The 18,648-nt window shown below is 35.6% G+C and overlaps 2 protein-coding genes and 1 long non-coding RNA gene across 3 annotated transcripts; all 3 read left to right on the forward strand.

Moving 5' to 3' along the window:
* The first annotated feature begins 212 nt into the window (after positions 1–212).
* Positions 213–2,815, forward strand: LOC116714107 (uncharacterized). Its single transcript, XM_032554429.1, has 6 exons — positions 213–325; positions 468–794; positions 1,088–1,444; positions 1,551–1,676; positions 1,997–2,058; positions 2,142–2,815. Exons 1-6 carry the CDS (start codon positions 250–252, stop codon positions 2,262–2,264), a joined length of 1,071 nt encoding a protein of 356 aa, XP_032410320.1. The 5' UTR covers positions 213–249; the 3' UTR covers positions 2,265–2,815.
* A 2,277-nt stretch (positions 2,816–5,092) lies between these two features.
* LOC116713999 (uncharacterized) lies at positions 5,093–7,828 on the forward strand. The gene is made up of 3 exons (XR_004337974.1): positions 5,093–6,004; positions 6,103–6,157; positions 6,512–7,828. It is a non-coding gene; the product is annotated as an uncharacterized LOC116713999 (long non-coding RNA).
* A 1,431-nt stretch (positions 7,829–9,259) lies between these two features.
* LOC116714000 (uncharacterized) lies at positions 9,260–13,504 on the forward strand. The gene is made up of 5 exons (XM_032554293.1): positions 9,260–9,573; positions 10,874–11,224; positions 11,308–11,430; positions 12,935–12,981; positions 13,079–13,504. The coding sequence occupies exons 1-5, from the start codon at positions 9,384–9,386 to the stop codon at positions 13,190–13,192; spliced, it is 825 nt and encodes a 274-aa protein (XP_032410184.1). The 5' UTR covers positions 9,260–9,383; the 3' UTR covers positions 13,193–13,504.
* Positions 13,505–18,648: the final 5,144 nt, after the last annotated feature.

The following is an 18,648-nucleotide window of genomic DNA, read 5'->3' on the forward strand; positions in this document are numbered from 1 at the left end:
ACTGCATATGGGGGTCCAGATTTAAGTAGTGACTTTAATTACCTGGCAATGTCTTAACAAAATTGTTCTTGTATTTATAACTTGCTGTGAGAATTACTTGAAGCTTCATCATTACATTTCAAGAATTTATGACAACGGACCTTAAAGGGGGGGAGACCACTGTGACAGGAAATGCTCTATCATTGTATATTTTGAGATAACCAATCAGATCTCTCTAAGGAACATAAGACCTCCTTCTGTAACTTAAATATGAAAAATTGCTCCTACGAAGACATTGTCAGGATGATTCAGTTATTGGTTGTACTGCTTCTTCTTCATCAAGGATGTAAGTTCTTATACTTTGATAAATATGTGCAGTTTTCATTTGTACCTGTTTGGGTTTTCAGTTGCCCTATTACCTTAGGGCTTGTGGCTTTTTGTGACTCCCTTGTTTATCATGTTGTTCTCTTTTTTAAAATACGATGTAGATACCTTGGTACCAGTGACCACAGTTCCTCTGGGTGAACCAGCAACTTTTACATGTCCGCTTCCTGCTGAAAAGCTGGACAATAATGAGCTTCACTGGTACAAACAGAATGCAGGACAGACGCTGAAATTAATTGTAAAGCTGCGAAAGCACGCAGAACCTGCTTATGGGCCAGAATTTTCTGCCTCAAGAGTGAATGCATCAAAAAATGAAGGCTTCAGAAGTCTGACAATTCTAAGAACAGTTCAAGAAGATGAAGGAATGTATCACTGCGCGATTATTGACTGGATAGAGAATTCTTGGCATGGGACCTATTTGTTATTAACAGGTAAAGTTCAAATAATTGCTGAAAGCTGGACTCTGTGTTCAAATATTTATTTTTATCATGTTAAACATGAGAATATATTAAAAAGATATTGTCAAGAGTTTTAAAAAAATGTCTTTTCTGTAGCTTCATATACCTCATAAGAGCATTTCTCCCTGGTTTAACATTTTTTTCATACAGGGAGTATTATGATATTGTCTTAACTAGCATTATTAGATAACAAACCAACATCTCAATAAATGTCTGTCATATGTCAGAATAGTTCAAATTAACAAAATCTGTGTTGTATGCTTCAGGAAACTCTGAAAATATACCAAAGTACCAAATTGTGCAAGAGGCAAAAGCATCAACTCCAGATCACGAAAGCAACTCTTTGACTCTTCAGTGTTCAGTGATGTCTGACTTTAACCACAATGCGTGTCCAGAAGACATCAGTGTGTTTTGGTTCAAAGTCAAATCAGATCAATCTCATCCAAATGTCATCTATGTTCATGGAGATAGAAATGATCAATGTCAAAAGAAATTTGATTTCCAGAGGAGGTGCGTGTTCTCCAAGAACATCAGAGCGTCTGATACTGGGAAATATTACTGTGCTGTGGCCTCATGTGGGGAGATTTTTCTTGGAACTGGAGCAAAACAAAATCAACAACCTGGTATGATTTTAGAATAGAAAAAATAGCTGCTAATACAGTAATAGAAAGTATTACTAAAAGAGTATTTTTTAAAGGTGACAGTATGTTTCTGTCTTTTTTTGTATAGACCAAACAAAAGACCCACAAAATAATGTGCCGGTGATAATAATAACATGTTTGGTCATTTCGGCCATTGTAAATGTTATTTTGATCTGCTACCAAACCCTAAAGACAGCATGCAAACAAGTTGAAGGTAAGTTTTGTTTATTGAATTTGAATAGGTGAAATATCTTCATAGTCATTATTACTCAAACTGAATAACTAAAACATTCAACTTGCTTGGGTTTTTCAAGTATAAACTTAAATATAAGATGAAGTAGTTATGAAACTATTTCTTGACTATATATATATATATATATATATATATATATATATATATTTCCCGAACCTAGAACTGTCAATTAATGGTGCATTATACTCTGAAAAATGTTTTACCAAACTGTGTAAGCAGGTAAATTTGTTTTGCAATGTGGTACCCAGTGACGTGCGGTCAGTGATTTTATTTATATTTAGGGACAGAAAGCACCTCTTCACCAGCCACACATGATAACATGGCTGAATCAGGAGAATACACTGTAAGTAAAGGATAATTTAAATAATTTCCAACAAATTCATGTAGCAACGTGACTATATATTGATCTATTTGTTTTCTGTAAAGGACAACGATAACCAGAATCTGGACTATGCTGCTTTGCAATTCTCTGGAAGAAAAAGCACGCGATGGACGAAGAAGAAGCAGTCGAATACTGAGGAAGGTGTATATGCACAAGTTAAAGTCTGAATAGGAAAGTCTGTGTGAGAACTACCGGTAATAAAACCACTGTCAGAAAGTGTAAAAAAAAGGTGCAATTTTCATTTAGTGGCTGTTTTTTAAAATTTGCTTCACTGTCATAATCCAGACAGAGCTCTTCTATCCAATGGTAAACTGCTTATAGGCCACCCCAGATTCAGAAACAGAGGCGACAGAGCTTTTTCTGTGGTGACCCATAAGGTGCCTTTGAAAATCAGAGCTGCTCAAACTGTTGATAACTTTAAATATCTGCTCATTTTTTGTGACATTTTTGTGGCTTGCAATTCTACTAAAGCAGCACATCTCTGCAAATTTTTTTTTATTGATTATTTTGCTTGAGTTTTTGATTTCTTACAGTGTAAAGCACCTTGGTCAGCTATTGTTGTTTGTAGATGTGCTATATAAGTAAGCTTGACATATAGTAATCATAAACATTTATAATTGCTATGACTATCTATGTATGTATTGATTAAAAAAAAATCGTGAGTGTATTGTTTCCATTTTTTAAGCAGTGACCCACAACTTATTTTCTGGTTTCAGAATAAAGGACGACTTACTTTTTTTTTTTTTTTCCTGGACATACTTTAACATGATAAGTAATACCAGATTACATTAAACAAAAATGCACAATAGTGCAGAAGTACATTCAAGTACTTAAAGGGCCTGTTACAACAGTGACTACAACTTTTTACTTCACAAAATATAAAGAAAAATGGAGCTGCGTTAGATTATAGCCATTGTAAGATTTCTCTTTTGTCTTTGGCAAAAAACCACAAGTCATTTCTCCCTCTAGTGTTAGACATGTGAGTCTTTGCTTTGGTTGTATTTACCCACAATTATTTGCGCTTCCTGCTTTTGGGGTGGTCTGTGGTCCTCTTGCAGTCACATATGCATTTGAACCGCGGAGTTTATTTTAACCAAGTCAAGACATAGATTTTTACGTAGGCCAGAATTCACCTTTTTGGTCTGCTTTAGAGTTTGGTTATGTATTTGCATCTTTCCAAATGAACTGGACTATCTAAGCACGAAACTAGAGTTTGAGTGAAGTGGACCAAACAAGACTGGTGTGAATGCAATTTTAATTGACTTATGGAAGGTGACCCGATGATGTATGTGAGCACATAACCGTCAGATTAAATAACACCATTTTCTGTTATTTCATGTAATAAAACACAGCAATCCATGTTTACATAAAAACATTTCTGAAAGACAAAACTAAGCCCTTTTACAAGATAACGTCATACTTCTGACCCTCACCAATATATGGTGAGTGATAGCTAAACCAAAATGATGACATACGTACAGTCACTGTGTCACACTATTAATATACATTATGCAGAAATACACAACTTTCCCCCCCGTTTCAGGCCAGTTAGGGTTACTGACATGATTTATATTTGGTAAAGGTCAGAATAAAGAGTGAGCAAAGTATATGTAACACTCACAATGTGTGTACAGTTAATAAAACAGACAATCAGACCAGTGCTAGGTTCGGCTACGGGAGTAGAGAAATGTGCAAGTGTATTAATGACCACAGACCAGGAAATAAGTTCAAACTGCCGGCTTATTATTTGTTGAAAAAGAAAAGACACAACAATATTACAAACAGTTGACGTACAATGACACAAAATTTAATCCAAAATAGTTTCCCTGTTTCTTTCAGAATATTTAATCCCTGTTTGAAATTTAAACCTAATGTTAGGTATTAAAGGATACTATTTATTTTAAACCTAGGTTATAGTTCTATTTAAGTTCAAGTTGATACTGATAATCTATTTAATTTACAGTTTGGTTATTCTAATCTTTTAAAAATCTAATTTAGTTATTTAGAGTTCTTTTAAGAAGTTAAGGGTTTTTAATTTCCTGTTTTAACCAATTCGTGTTTCTATTATAGCCCAACAGACAATTTTACATTCCACACACTGACAATGAATATTGAATGTGGTTCAAGAAAAGAAAAACAATAAAACACAACAGAAACAATCCAGCAAAAGACCGAATAACTTGTCCTTCAAATCAATGTCTTTTCTCTCTGATGATCCTGAAGGGTTAATCCCGTTTCTCTGAATCCAGTGCTATTTCAGCAGGAAAACATGGGCAGGTCATACCAGTTTGGATGATTTGCAAGGTCCAGTTGAGGGCGTAGCTCCTGCTAGACGGCGGTTACAGGGCTACTGGGTTACGGCTCGCCATCTTGTTTCTCACTAGTGGAATCCAACTCAGCATCGACTCGGAATTTCCCGGTCCAATTTCCAGCAGAACCTTAAAAGGCCTGGTTTAATAACCAACAAAGCATAACAAAAGTTCGTTTAACTTTGCTTTGTACTGAATAAAATAATATACTCGCCGATTTGGCGGATGAACATCGTGTGTGTGGAGGAAACATGCTTCACCCACACCAGCTCGTCCGTTACTTCCACGGGTTTTTAACATAAAACACAGAAAATAAAATACTTTTTTAACTCACCAAGTCCAGTTCTGTGACATATAACACTCCGAATGCAGTCAGTAAAAAAAATGCGGAAAGCTCCTCCTCCAAAGATGGAAAAGGTTTCCAGTCAGCAGGTAGACTTTTTAATCGTCTATTTTCTCTTATCTCTCTCTCTTTCACAGCACAACACTTTAGCTTCTTCGCTCTCTCTGCTTCTTCTTCGAGCGCCAGAGAACGTAGCAATCCGGTTGGCTGGAGCAAGTCACATGGGCTGCACATTAATGTGGCCCTTCAGAGTAAGAGATTTTACTCAACTTGACTGTTCTTCTTCTTCTTCTTTTTGTTTTTAATGGCGGTTGGCAAGCAACTAACTTGACCGTTTTAGCTGCTGACAAAATAAAACTGTTCTATACAGATTTTTTTTTAACCAAATAAAATATCATAACATGAAATAAAGCATTCTTAATGTTGGTAATTATTATTTTTTATATTTTTAACTATTTTAAGACCTATTTATTCTCTATTTATTTCCTATTTATGCATTTTATAGCTATTTTTATGAAAAGGCTTATATTTAGTGAGGGCTATGTTAACCTGGGTTACATATACTACATTCATGTCCTTAGTACTTGGCATTGATTTGAGCAATTTGATAACAAATTGATGTATAATATGATGTCTACAGAAACATTGTAGTTATCCTTCCACAAGGTTTTCATGCAAGTTGGCTGGATTTTTGGCTAATTTCTTTAGACTACAGAAAGTAGTGATGTAGGTACAGCATTTACATATGTTTGCGTTCCACTGTGTTTTGTGAAGTGTACCAGTCCACATTGCAGCCAACCACCTATAACCCACGTAAAATGTGGATGCCTCTTTAAGAAACAGAGATTAGGGAAGCTAGGTAGTCTACCTAACCAATAGGAAGTTTAGTTTTAAGTGTGTATCAACCAATCAGAATGCAGACTGCCGCTGTAGGTCCCGCCCTTCTTCCCCGTGTCTGCAGCATGTTTGTGTGTGCGGGAGAAATCCGACATGAGGAAGAAACTGCTAAGCTGTGCAGCGTGAGAGTCTGTGTTGTTTAAGACGGAAAAAATACTAGATAGTAACTCGAAACAAACCCTTTTGCAAATACAATTACTGTTTATCATCCAACTTCTGAGCTGGAAGTAGAGAAGTGAGTAAAAAAGACTGAACTTCAGTTTTTCTGCCGAGCACTTAGATCTACCTTGTTAGCCTCATTAGCTCTTATTGGCTATTGGTTTCCTGGAAGTTCATCTTATTCTCCGTTCAGCTGAAGGTAAAGTCTAAAATATAGTATATTCTTACTTTATTCATGATGAAAGTTCATATTACTGAGGTTAAACCATGGAAAATATGCCTTGTTACATTATCTAGTGCCCTGCGTGTCCGGATACCATATTGTTGTCCCAAACGTGTCGCATTGAGATCGGTGAGCATATTCTGTCCCTTTCGTTCAGGTTTTTGTTCTGTTTATCACATTGTTGTTGAATAATAGCCTTCATTTGAACTATTTAATTATTCAAATGTAAACTATTACTGCTTTTGGGTAAAATATAATGTTTAATATTGTGTTTGAAAAATTATTTTGCAATTTACTAAAAAGTGAATTGATAATGCAGTGAAATACTGCATTGAGGTAAAAGATAATTGTTTTATTGCAAATTTAAGCAATTTGATAACAAAACAATGTATAATATGATGTCTACAGAAACATGATTTAAGGATTAAAGCTAGAACAGCTTAATAAAAAATCTATCATTCTGCTGGTTCTGTCTGTTGATAGGTCGGGTTTTTTGGAGTGCTGGATTGTTCCTGAGGTGGATTCCTCCTGTGAATTTGATGGCGAGCCTTCCCACCTGGACTTAGAGAAAGAACTGGATTCCTTCTTTTCCATTTGGAGTCCTGCTGCACCCTGCGGTGTGGTAGGTCTGTATCACTCACATCTTCACACACAGTTGGTTAAGCGTGAGACCACAGACTGACATTTTTCACTTTTATTGTTTCATCCTGGAATTTTGGACACGTTTTTATTTGGGACATTATAACAAACTGCTGTGTAGGAAATTATCCTCATGTGAATGATGAGTCAAACCTGAATTGGAACTGAAGTCCATTTTAGAAAACAGGTTCTTAACTTATAGTTAGGAAAAAGAATCTCTTTCCTCTCCATTATAACGATAAAGGGGGTCCAGTTCCATCAGTAGATTAATTTATGTATTTGAATACATCTGTGTCAAGAAATGTAGAGAATAAATTTATTTTTTCCTGCAGTCAGTGCATTGAATCTAATCATGTAGTTCTGCCTTTGCATTTTCATTCAGTTTATTCTGAAAAATGTAAGTTTAAATGAGACTGTTCTTACTGCTAAGTTTAGCTGAACTGTACAATATAGAAGTACAATTATTTTTATACTTTAAGTTCATTTGCATATGTTTCTTGTTGACTTGAGATAAATACAGATTTAAAAAAGAACACTTTGTCTATTATTGATGTTTATATTTTTGCAACTGTAATGGGTGGTATCAATGAATTTCTAGAAGTCATTTAGCCAGGTTTCAATGAGATCTTTTATTCTGGGGGAGAAGAGTAAAAACAAATCAACCTCCTCTTCAACTCCCTCTCCCTGCACTCCAGCCCCACAGCAGCGAGGAACAACGCTGAGTACTAACATTTTTTTCCCTCAGATTCAACAAAAGTCAACTTAAAAAAAAAAAATAAATCTCCTCACAAAAATCATAAACTAAAAACAAGGAGAGGAGAAAAACGCCACTTGGTGGCCACAACAACACAATACAGTGGGACAGAGTTAAATAAACAGAGATAAAAAGTATAACTTAAAATAAAAACACATACCTGGGGAAGAAGAGTAAAAATAAATCAACCTCCTCTTCAACTCCCTCTCCCTGCACTCCAGCCCTAAATGTGAAAATAAAAACAATGTTCGACCGAGCTGTGCTGGACTAGCACCGGTTGTTTGTGCCAAAATAAAAAAAAAGGTTATTATTAAAAACTGTTTATAAAAACCCACAATAACGGTCAAAACTGCAAAATAACACTAACAAACAACATATGGTAGAGACCTCAACATGAACAACAACATCCGTACATAAAACAAACGTATATCGCAGCAGCGAACTTTCCTCTGACTTACTCACAGCAGCGCGGAACAACACTGAGGGAAAAGAGGGAAGCGGAGGAGCTAGGGCTGGAATGAACTACGGAAGCCAAGGAGACACAAACGAGGCAGAGTGCAGAAAGGCGACCCCCGCAGGCAAAACAACAAATAAAAATAACTGAATAAGATAAAATTCACAAATTCTCAATATAAAATGAATTAGAAATAATAATTTAACAAAAGCACAATGTTGTGTAACTCTATTACACAACATTGCTGAAAAGAGAGATTCCAAAAGATGTAAAATTCAAAGTTTCAGACTTGACTTGACAGTGGCCTGTCTTGACTTGAGAATTTACTTGGTACATTAGGATGAACACTTGAAACTTGGTCAATGACTTACATTTTCTATATATTTCATTTTTTGTTTTCTTTTTACACAGGCTCTGACAGACTGCCACCAATTTCAATCCTCTTTCAATTTTCAACTTGTAAAAGAGTACCACAACACTCAGAGCCAAGACTGTGCTCCAGATTTAAAGACATGATTTGAAGATATGTCACCAGAGGTGTTTCGGTCTGTTAAAAGGAAAGATCAGCTCCACAGATAACATGTTAACTGTTATCTGTGGAGCTGATCTGTTAACCTATAACATAGATCTGAAACATTGGCAAATTTTGCAGTTGTAAAGATAGCAGAGCCTCTAAGATTGAACTAACATACTGATGTTATCAGAGATTTAAATTTAAGGGTCAAGACTAGATCAAAACTCAAGAAGAGTTTCAAGAGCATTACCAAACACACACACACAAAACTCCCCCAAATAAACACATTTACATGGTTTCTTTGCAAATCATGTTATGTTTGTGAATTAGAATCAAAACTAAATCAATTGTAGGTTTAAAAAAGTTTCACATGTGAAACAATCATGTTAAAATTATGATTAGATGTTTTAAAAAATGAATAAAATATGAGCTTACTGTAGAACTATAACAGTTTGTTTTTGCCTCTGAATGATGCCTTCATCCCCCATATTTTATGAGATCGTAAGAATAGTGAATAGAAGACATTGCAGTTATAGAAGGATGAGTTAGTAGCAGAGGAAATGAACTTTCAGGGTATTTTTTGGTATAACCAATCAGATGCATGAACATTTTGAATACCACGCCTCCTTTTTTCATTTAAATATCATCAACTGTCCAGATAAAGACATTGTGAAGATGATTTTCTTGTGGCTTGCACTGCTCCTTGTTCGTCAGGGATGTAAGTTCTTCTTAAAGTAAATAGATATTTTATTATGTATGTTAGATATTTTAGCAATTACATTCCTCTGTATAATTTAATCTTGTATCCTTTGTAATTTTTACTTCATTCTTGTTTTTTATTTATCTATTTATTTAGGTACATTGGTTCCAGTGATCACAGTTCAACTCGGTGAACCTGTAACTTTGACGTGTGCTTTGGAAAATGAATGGTTTGGTATTAAAAGTCTCCACTGGTACAAGCAGAGCGCAGGTGATACTCTGAAAAGTGATTACAATGCTGCGTAAAAATACCGACCCTAAGTATGGACCGGGGGTGTCGGCCTCAAGACTGAAGACAACATATTATGAGAAAATCACCAGTCTGACAATTCTGAGGACAACTAAAGAAGACGAGGGAATCTATCACTGTGCGATCCTTGACTGGACTGAGGATACCTGGAGAGGGACCTATTTGTCAATAAAAGGTATTCATTTTACTCCAACATATTTCTTCTGATGGGAAGTAATGGTAACATTTTATGGTGGCCCACCTAGAGAACCCTGACTTGATAGAGAATCTGCAGACAGAGATAAATATTATGATGATGGCAAGAGGATATAATAACCTCAAAGACGGGGAGTTCATCACCAAAGATAAATTGTCAAAATACTTGTTGAGACATCCAGAACGCTGATCAGCGATAATAAAAAAGCTTTGGTAACAGAGAACGTTTTATATCACTTGTGTCATACTCAAAAATGAATAGTTCATTTTTGAATGAACTGATTTGGCGGCCATAACTTTTTATGTGGTCTTCTAAACCCTGGCTGGACACACAAATAGAGACTTTGAAAAAATCAAAGCAATTTTTATCTGTATACTGCCAAATAGTATATTATACTGTATACTATCAAATGTTATAAGATGTTCAATATTATTTAGTTTTAAGAAATACTTATCAAATACAGAGACAGCAGTTTCATATATTATTATAAGTTATTATTAGCTAATGGTAAGTTTACCAAAACATTTTGCCAGAATTGGCCCTTTGAGGACATTTGAGACCTTAAAATGAGTTTGACACATGGTTTTATATACCATGTGTATATAAAACCATACACATGGTTTTATATGTGTAAACAAAACTATATATTTTTTCAAAATTTAGTCATTTTCTTTTATTTTGAGAGATATCATTCTAGCTGCCTATTAGAAAATTAATTGTTTGAATAAAAATAAATTAACAATATTTAGGAATTTGCAATTGCAAAAGTGTGAGGATTTGGTTTTTCTGTGTGTTAATTTAGGTTTCTGTGTTCAGTTGAGTCTCCGTATTGTCCTGCCTTCCCCTTGATTGTCTCCAGCTGCCTCTTGTTTCCCCTTGATTACTGCTGGTGCATTTAAGCCCACCTGCGTCTGTGTCTCAGTATTTGTTGGTTAATTTTAGTGCCAGTTGCTACCAGTGTTAGAGTACCTAGCCTTAATGCTCACCTGTGCTGCCTGGACTTTCTGCAAACCTTCATCGCCATTAAATCTTCATTTTCTCACTACAACCTGGCTCCACTGCGTCTACCTCACTATCTATTACCACAAATCAAGACAAAAAAAATGTAGTGTATACTATGTTTGTGTAAAATTGAAAAAAGAAAAAAATCTGTGCATTACATGAACAGTAAAAGCTAGCTTACAGTCTGATTGTATTTTTAAATGCATTTTGAATATTCAAAAGCTTCACTCTTGAGTGTTACCATTAATGTTGCTAAACATTTCTTTTACTAGTGCAGGAAACGATGACAAAGCAATGAACTACACAATTGTGCAGCGGTCACAACCAGCAAATACAGCCAGACTGGGAGATTCTGCAACCCTGGAGTGTTCAGTTCTCTCTCACTCTAAGAATAGGTCTTGTCTAGGAGGCCTCAGTGTGTTCTGGTTCAGAGCCAGATCACATAAATCTCACCCTGAAGTCATTTTCACGGATGGAATCAACCAAGACGACTGTACTTTGAAACATGACAGGAAATGTATTTATAGCTTCTTTCACAATGTCAACAGCTCAGAGTTTGGGACCTACTACTGTGCTATAGCCACTTGTGGAGAAATATTATTTGGAAATGGGACTACTTTTGAAGCTGGTAAGAATATTGATGTTTTACATAAATTGTATTAATAATCAAAATTATTCCTTAAAAACCAATTTGTTCCTTTTCTTTTCTAGAGAAATTATCAGACTCAACATTTATCATTCTGGTTACAGTAGTAATTTGCCTGATTTCAGTTGTTTTACATATTACCATCATCTGTCACCAAACCCATAAAAAAACCAAAAGACATATTAAAGGTAAGTGTTATTTATTGAATCTAATTTATATATATATATACATACATATACACTGCCTGGCCAAAGAAAAAGTCGCCACCTGGATTTAACTAAGCAAATAGGTACAAGCCTCCTATTGGATAAGTACTGCATAGGCGATTATCTTTCAGCTGGCAACAAGTTATTTAACCCCAGCTGATGCAATGAGTAACTCCTCATTTCTTAAACAACCATGGCAAAATATACATCCTGTGGTCGTGGAAAAGACGTTAGTCTGTTTAAGAAGGGTCAAATCATTGGCATGCATCAAGCAGAGAAAACATCTAAGGAGATTGCAGAAACTACTAGAATTGGGTTAAGAACTGTCCAACGCATCATTAAAAACTGGAAGGATGGTGGGGAACCATCGTCTTCCAGGAAGAAATGTGGTCAGAAAAAAATCCTGAATGATCGTGATCGGCGATTACTTAAACGTTTGGTCAAATCAAATCGAAGAAAAACAACAGCAGAACTCAGGAGTATGTTTAATTGTGAACGCAAAAGCATTTCCACACGCACAATGCGAAGGGAACTCAAGGGGTTGGGATTGAACAGCTGTGTAGCCGTAAGAAAACCTCTAATCAGTAAGGCTAACCAGAAAAAAAGCTTCAGTTTGCTAGGGAGCATAAAGATTGGACTCTGGAGGAATGGAAGAGGGTCAAGTGGTCTGATGAGTCCAGATTTACCCTGTTCCAGAGTGATGGGCGCATCAGGGTAAGAAGAGAGGCAGGTGAAGTGATGCACCCATCATGCCTAGTGCCTACTGTACAAGCCTGTGGGGGCAGTGCTATGATCTGGGGTTGCTGCAGTTGGTCAGGTCTAGGTTCAGCAACATTGTGTGCCCAAAGAATGAGGTCAGCTGACTACCTGAATATACTGAATGACCAGGTTATTCCATCAATGGATTTTGTCTTCCCAAATGGAAAGGGGCATATTCCAAGATGACAATGCCAGGATTCATCGGGCTCACATTGTGAAAGAGTGGTTCAGGGAGCATGAGACATCTTTTTCACACATGGATTGGCCACCACAGAGTCCAGACCTTAACCCCATTGAGAATCTTTGGGATGTGCTGGAGAAGGCTTTGCGCAGTGGTCAGACTCTCCCATCATCAATACAAGATCTTGGTGAAAGATTAATGCAACACTGAATGGAAATAAATCTTGTGACACTGCAGAAGCTTATTGAAACAATGCCACAGCGAATGCGGGCTGTAATCAAAGCTAAAGGCGGTCCAACAAAATATTAGAGAGTGTGACCATTTTTTGTTGGCAACTTTTTTTTTGGCCAGGCAGTGTATATTCTAGAAAAAAAATGCACAGATAAGAAAAGTCTTTACTGTGAATACCTTTTCACAGTTCATACCTTCATTTTCAAAGACTTGGAAGTGTTTAGAGATATCAATTTTAGAACTATAAGATACAATTTTTCAGTGAAGTATTGGATCTTGTGGAAAAAATATGGTTTACGTGTCCTTTTATTTTAGACACATCATCAAGACATGATGATTTGGGCCAACAAGAAGATAATAATGTATGTAATCATATCTGTCTAATACATTTATATTTAGTTGACCTTTTTGTTGTGGAAACATGAGCATTATTACTGCAATTTATTTATTTTTTTGCAGGATGATGTTGAAAATGATGTGAACTATGCAGCGTTGCATTTCTCAGGAGGGAAAGCAAAGAAAGGAAAGAAGAAACCAATGGATGAAAGTGTGTACTCACAAGTTAAATGTTAAATACAACTTCTTCTCTATGTAGAGATTCAGTTTGATGTCATGTAAATACATTGTCTGAAAGCAATTTAAACATATATATTGGAGCTTTTTTATCTTTAAAATTCTTTATGCTATTAATTTGTTAAAAAGTGTGAAGTTATGATTTCTCTTTTATATTTTAGAAAATAGATGTATATAACTATTTTTTTCAAAGGTTTTTTTTTGTCTTTTGTCATTATACATTTTAATGCTTTTTTCAACAATGTAACTCAGAAATACAAATATGTTTTACAAATCTTATTTTGGAGGACATTAAAGTAAAAAATGCTGAAATACTTTGCAATTCTTGGTGTGAAAATGACCTCAGTGCAAAGGTTGTGGGTTCCAGCTTCTTCCTGTCAGATGTTGACGTGCCCCTCAGCATGGCACTCCACCCCAAGTTGCCTGCTGATCTGTGAATCAGTGTTTGTGTACATTGATGGGTGGGAATGGGTTTATGTGGTCAGTATGACCAGAGAAACACAATGCACATTAATTCCATTTAGCTCTTGAAATACATATATTTAGTGAATAAACTAAGTGCAAACAGGAATAAATGTTAAGCATCACAATTTACTTTCTTTTCTCACCAGTTCCTGAAACGTTGCAGGCTTACACAGTCAGCCTACAGAAGACAGGCAGTCTGTCATCATTGTTTTCATTCATATTCCTTTATTTAATCAGGTAAACCCCGTTGAGATCTAGATCTCATTTTCAAGAGGGACCTGAGCAAACAATTAATACATATGCACAAGTATAAAACAATAAAAACAATTTAAAAACAATGACACTGTTTCATAGAATCTTGTTGCCTATCTTTAAGAATTGCTCAAAATAAGTCCAGTGAAATCATTTCCGACATCTTAAGTTCAGACTGCAACTGATTCCACGCTGTGGGGGCCAACACACTGAATGCCTGCTTCCCTTTTTCAGTTCGAAAGCGTGGGGCATGCAGAAGAATAATGTTATTGGAGCGAAGAGAACGAGAACTGACAGTTCTATGTAGGAGAGTGGATAAATATGCTGGGGTTAGACCGAGTAAAGATTTATACATCAGGATCATTAAATGATTGTTTCTCCGTACACTTAAAGGAGGCCATTCAGCTTCTGCGTACAAATCACAATGATGTGTCAGACGTCTACTACCGGTTTTAATTGTGGTTATATAGAGAGATTAAACTTGTCACTGAATGCTTTTAAATCTCTCAGCAAGTTGCTACTAATTTCCTCTGCCTCCTCACTAAACAATTCGCTATATACTGTAAGTCTTCACCTTGTTACCACATATCTAAACCATAGCCTTTGTTATGTCTTTATACTTTGACTGCCACTGTGTTGTGCATTGATACAATATGTAACATTACGCTCAGCTTTTTTGGTTGTTCTCGGCTGCCAAATACTGGCATTTACACTTCATTTTTTTGTTTCAATATAGGCGTAAAAATGATTTTAGCTTTCATAGGCTGCAAAACTGATGCAATTGTAAAATTATTATCAATGCCATTTTGTCCAGCACAAATTCAAAACATCAATTTATCTTAAATTAAAAAGTTAGTTTGGTTCTACTAATAATTTTGGTTTAAAATGGATATTTATGAAGAAGCTTCCTGAATGGTACTATATTTTCTGATTAACTTTGATTAACTTATCCAGTTAATAAAAACTTTCTCACATCATTCCCTTTATTTTCACACTATAAAATTAAAATAGCTAAAACTGCCTTAGTACACAAATTTATTTAAGATGTAAAGGATTCATACATTAACCACATAGTCTTGTTGCACTGAAAATATATTAATAAACTGTGGCACTGCTTTATGTCAGAAAACAATTTGAAATAGCTGCCTTGCGTATTAACAATCTGAGATATCATTTCAATCAGAGACTGTGTTGAATCTTAATCTCTGAGCCATCTTCAAAAGGCATTTTTGCATAGAAGAAAAATATCTGAACTAAAATAATGGTGAAAGTTTTATAATGAACTTGCAGACTGCATGATCAGCGATAATTTACAAATCTTTTGTTTTGCAATGTTTCTTCTGATGAGTCAGTCAAATAAATCAATACCAGTGAGCATCAAATAAGATTCTATATTGTGCATACACATGACATAAACCAAGCTGTTGCCATTGTTATTCTTCTAACTGGAAATTGATACTGCATTTACAATTAAAAAATCTATTAATTCTGAACAGAACTTAAAAGAAAAGCAGATTCAGAGTAAGATAGGTAGCTGTGAAGATTAATGTGAAATAGGAGTAATTTCCTTAACATTTGATTATAATATTCAACTACTTCTGTACTATAATGCATATAATGGGATATGTACAGAGGATAAAGTCAAAGACAGCAAAAAGCAGAACAAGAAAAAAAAAACATTTTAATCATCTTCTTATGAGAAATTACCTAATTTTCTAAATGGTTTTTGGACACATTGTTAAACCCTTCAATCACTGTGAGAAATACTTCTGTAAGTTGTCCTGTTATACAAAGCAATTTCTGTCATTTCAAATTCTTTTGTTTTTACAGGTGATTACAAGAACATTACAATGACTACAAACAGCAGTGGATTGTGTTAATAATAAAAGTAAAAATACAAACAACATTTCAAAAAGACAAGCGCTATACGTTAATAAAAGCTGTCAAGCAAAGCAATATATCTTAATAAGTCATAAAATCTTACAGTGTAGCATTTTAGCATAGGTTGAAACATGTTAAAATATTCTACAAGAGGGGCGTGCCGTGGTGGCGTAGGGGTTAGCGCGACCCGTATTTGGAGGCCTTCAGTCCTCGACGCGGCCGTCGAGGACGCGGGGGGAAGACATGCGGCAAATGTCGTCGGGTCCGGGAGTCGAACCCGACGACATTTGCCGCATGTCTTCCCCCCTCTCCTTCCCTGTTTCCTGTCAGCCCACTGTCATATAAGGGACACTAGAGCCCACAAAAAGACCCCCTGGAGGGGTAAAAAAAAAAAAAAAAAAAATTCTACAAGAGGTTTGTCCAATTATTCACGTCAGTATTTAATGATGTTTAGACTTTACTTTCAGAGAAAAGACACTCCTGCTGTTCCATTTTTTTCTTCTTGCCTCCATGTTTTTCCTTACTTTTAGAAAAGTCCAAGGCAGCACAGCTTTTGTTTCCACCGTCAGTCTGTGGAGAAGATGAAAATAAAATTAGTGCAATTAGCTGTTGAATATGAACAAAAAGAATCCAAAGCAAAAAATTATTGTACATCATTCTATCAATCAATCAAATTTTATTTGTATAGCACATTTCAGCACCAAGGCATTTCAAAGTGCTTTACATCATATCAAACACAGAAACACAAAGCAACATAGAATCAATAATCAAAACACAGCATTAAGTCAAGTTCCATCAATAAATTTGTAATTGATCACATTTCAAATACAATTCTAAACAGGTGGGTTTTTAGTTGAGATTTAAAAGAAGTCAGTGTTTCAGCTGTTTTACAGTTTTCTGGAAGTTTGTTCCAAATGTGTGCTGCATAGATGCTGAAAGCTGCTTCTCCTCATTTGGTTCTGGTTCTGGGGATGCAGAGCAGACCAGAACCAGAAGACCTGAGAGGTCTGGAAGGTTGATACAATAACAGCAGATCTTTAATGTATTGCGGTGCTAAGCCGTTCAGTGATTTGTAAACTAACAACAGTATTTTAAAGTCTATTCTTTGAGCTACAGGGAGCCAGTGTAGGGACTTTAAAACTGGTGTTATGTGCTCTATCTTCCTGGTTTTAGTGAGAACGCAAGCAGCAGCATTCTGGATCAGCTGCAGCTGTTTGATTGATTTGTTGGACAGACCTGTGAAGACGCTGTTGCAATAATCAATACGACTGAAGATGAACGCATGGATGAGTTTCTCTAGATCTGGCTGAGACATTAGTCCTTTAATCCTGGAAATGTTCTTCAGGTGATAGAAGGCCGACTTTGTAACTGTCTTTATGTGACTCTGGAGGTTCAGGTCAGAGTCCATCACTACTCCCAGGTTTCGGGCCTGATCGCTGGTTTTCAGTTGTAATAACTGAAGCTGTGCATTGACTCTAGATCGTTCCTCTTTAGGTCCAAAAATAATAACTTCAGTTTTGTTTCTGTTCAGCTGGAGAAAGTTTTGGCACATCCACACATTTGTCTGCTCTAAGCATCTGTTCAGTGATTGGATGGGCTCTGAGTCACCTGGTGACATCGTAAAGTAGAGCTGTGTGTCATCTGCATAGTTATGGTAGCTAATATTATTTCCTTTTATAATCTGAGCTAGTGGGAGCATATAAATATTGAATAAGAGGGGTCCTCGGATTGAACCTTGGGGTACCCCACACGTGACCTTTGACCTCTTTGATGAGAAGTTTATAATTGAAACAAAGAAATCCCTGTTCTTTATGTAGGATTCAAACCAGTTAAGCACTGGACCAGAGAGAATTCTATTTTACTTACAGGATCAGGTTTTCTTTGCCGCATCCTGTGCAGGGTTTCTTGTGAAGCGGTGGTCTCCATCCCTGACATAAAAAAATACTGAAAGTTATAACTCCATCCATTTACTTTGGATGTTTAAATATGTTATATTCGATGGTGACACAAGTCAAGTAATAGTTGTGAGCAAATATGCAGAAATAAAAAGTGAACATACATTAAGGTAAGTAAGAAGCGTCTAAAGCTTTATCCCATTTAATTTGAGATAATTAAAGGCTGAACTGGGCTGTAAATTACAAGAACAATTTTAAGCATTTTAAAAGACAGGTTTGGTAAGAAACTAATTACTTAAGTTTAGAAATGTGAACAAAATAGTCACTTATGTTTAGTTACAAATTTGATTGCCAAGTTTCACATGTACTATAATCAAACAAAGGCAATGTAAAAACATATTTCACAAATTCATAATTTCAAAGTTGGCATCAAAAATTATTGCAATTATGCCAAAATCCTTTCTGCTAAGAAATAAAACAAACTTTACACCAAATCGGCAAAACTACAGAGAATACAGATGGAAAAAGAGTTATATCTATTTTAAAAAAATAATTTTTTACATAGTCCCAGATAAACAAACTAAAATAACAAAAATCAAGAGATTTTTTGGAATACTTGCCATGAGATCTTTTTTGCTTTGCCCTCGAAGTTCCATAACAGATGAGAACAACATTTAAAGTCAAAGACAAAACCAGGCAGGATTTGATAGCCATCTTGGCCATCTTGGCAATCGATTCAAAACCTGTGCTGTCCACTAAAAACAGCAAAATATATTATTTGTAATTGATAATTTTAAAAAAAATGTATTACTTAATTTAAAGAATCAGAGACAAAATCCTACCAATTTCCAGTCTGGTTCCATTTCCAAATGATATTTTTCCACACGAGGTCACAGCACAGTAAAATATCCCAGAATCAGAGGATTTGACAACTTTTGAGAAATTAAACATACAACTCTTCTC

This window comes from Xiphophorus hellerii, chromosome 23, assembly GCF_003331165.1.
Source record: "Xiphophorus hellerii strain 12219 chromosome 23, Xiphophorus_hellerii-4.1, whole genome shotgun sequence".
NCBI classification, from domain to species: Eukaryota; Metazoa; Chordata; class Actinopteri; order Cyprinodontiformes; family Poeciliidae; genus Xiphophorus; species Xiphophorus hellerii.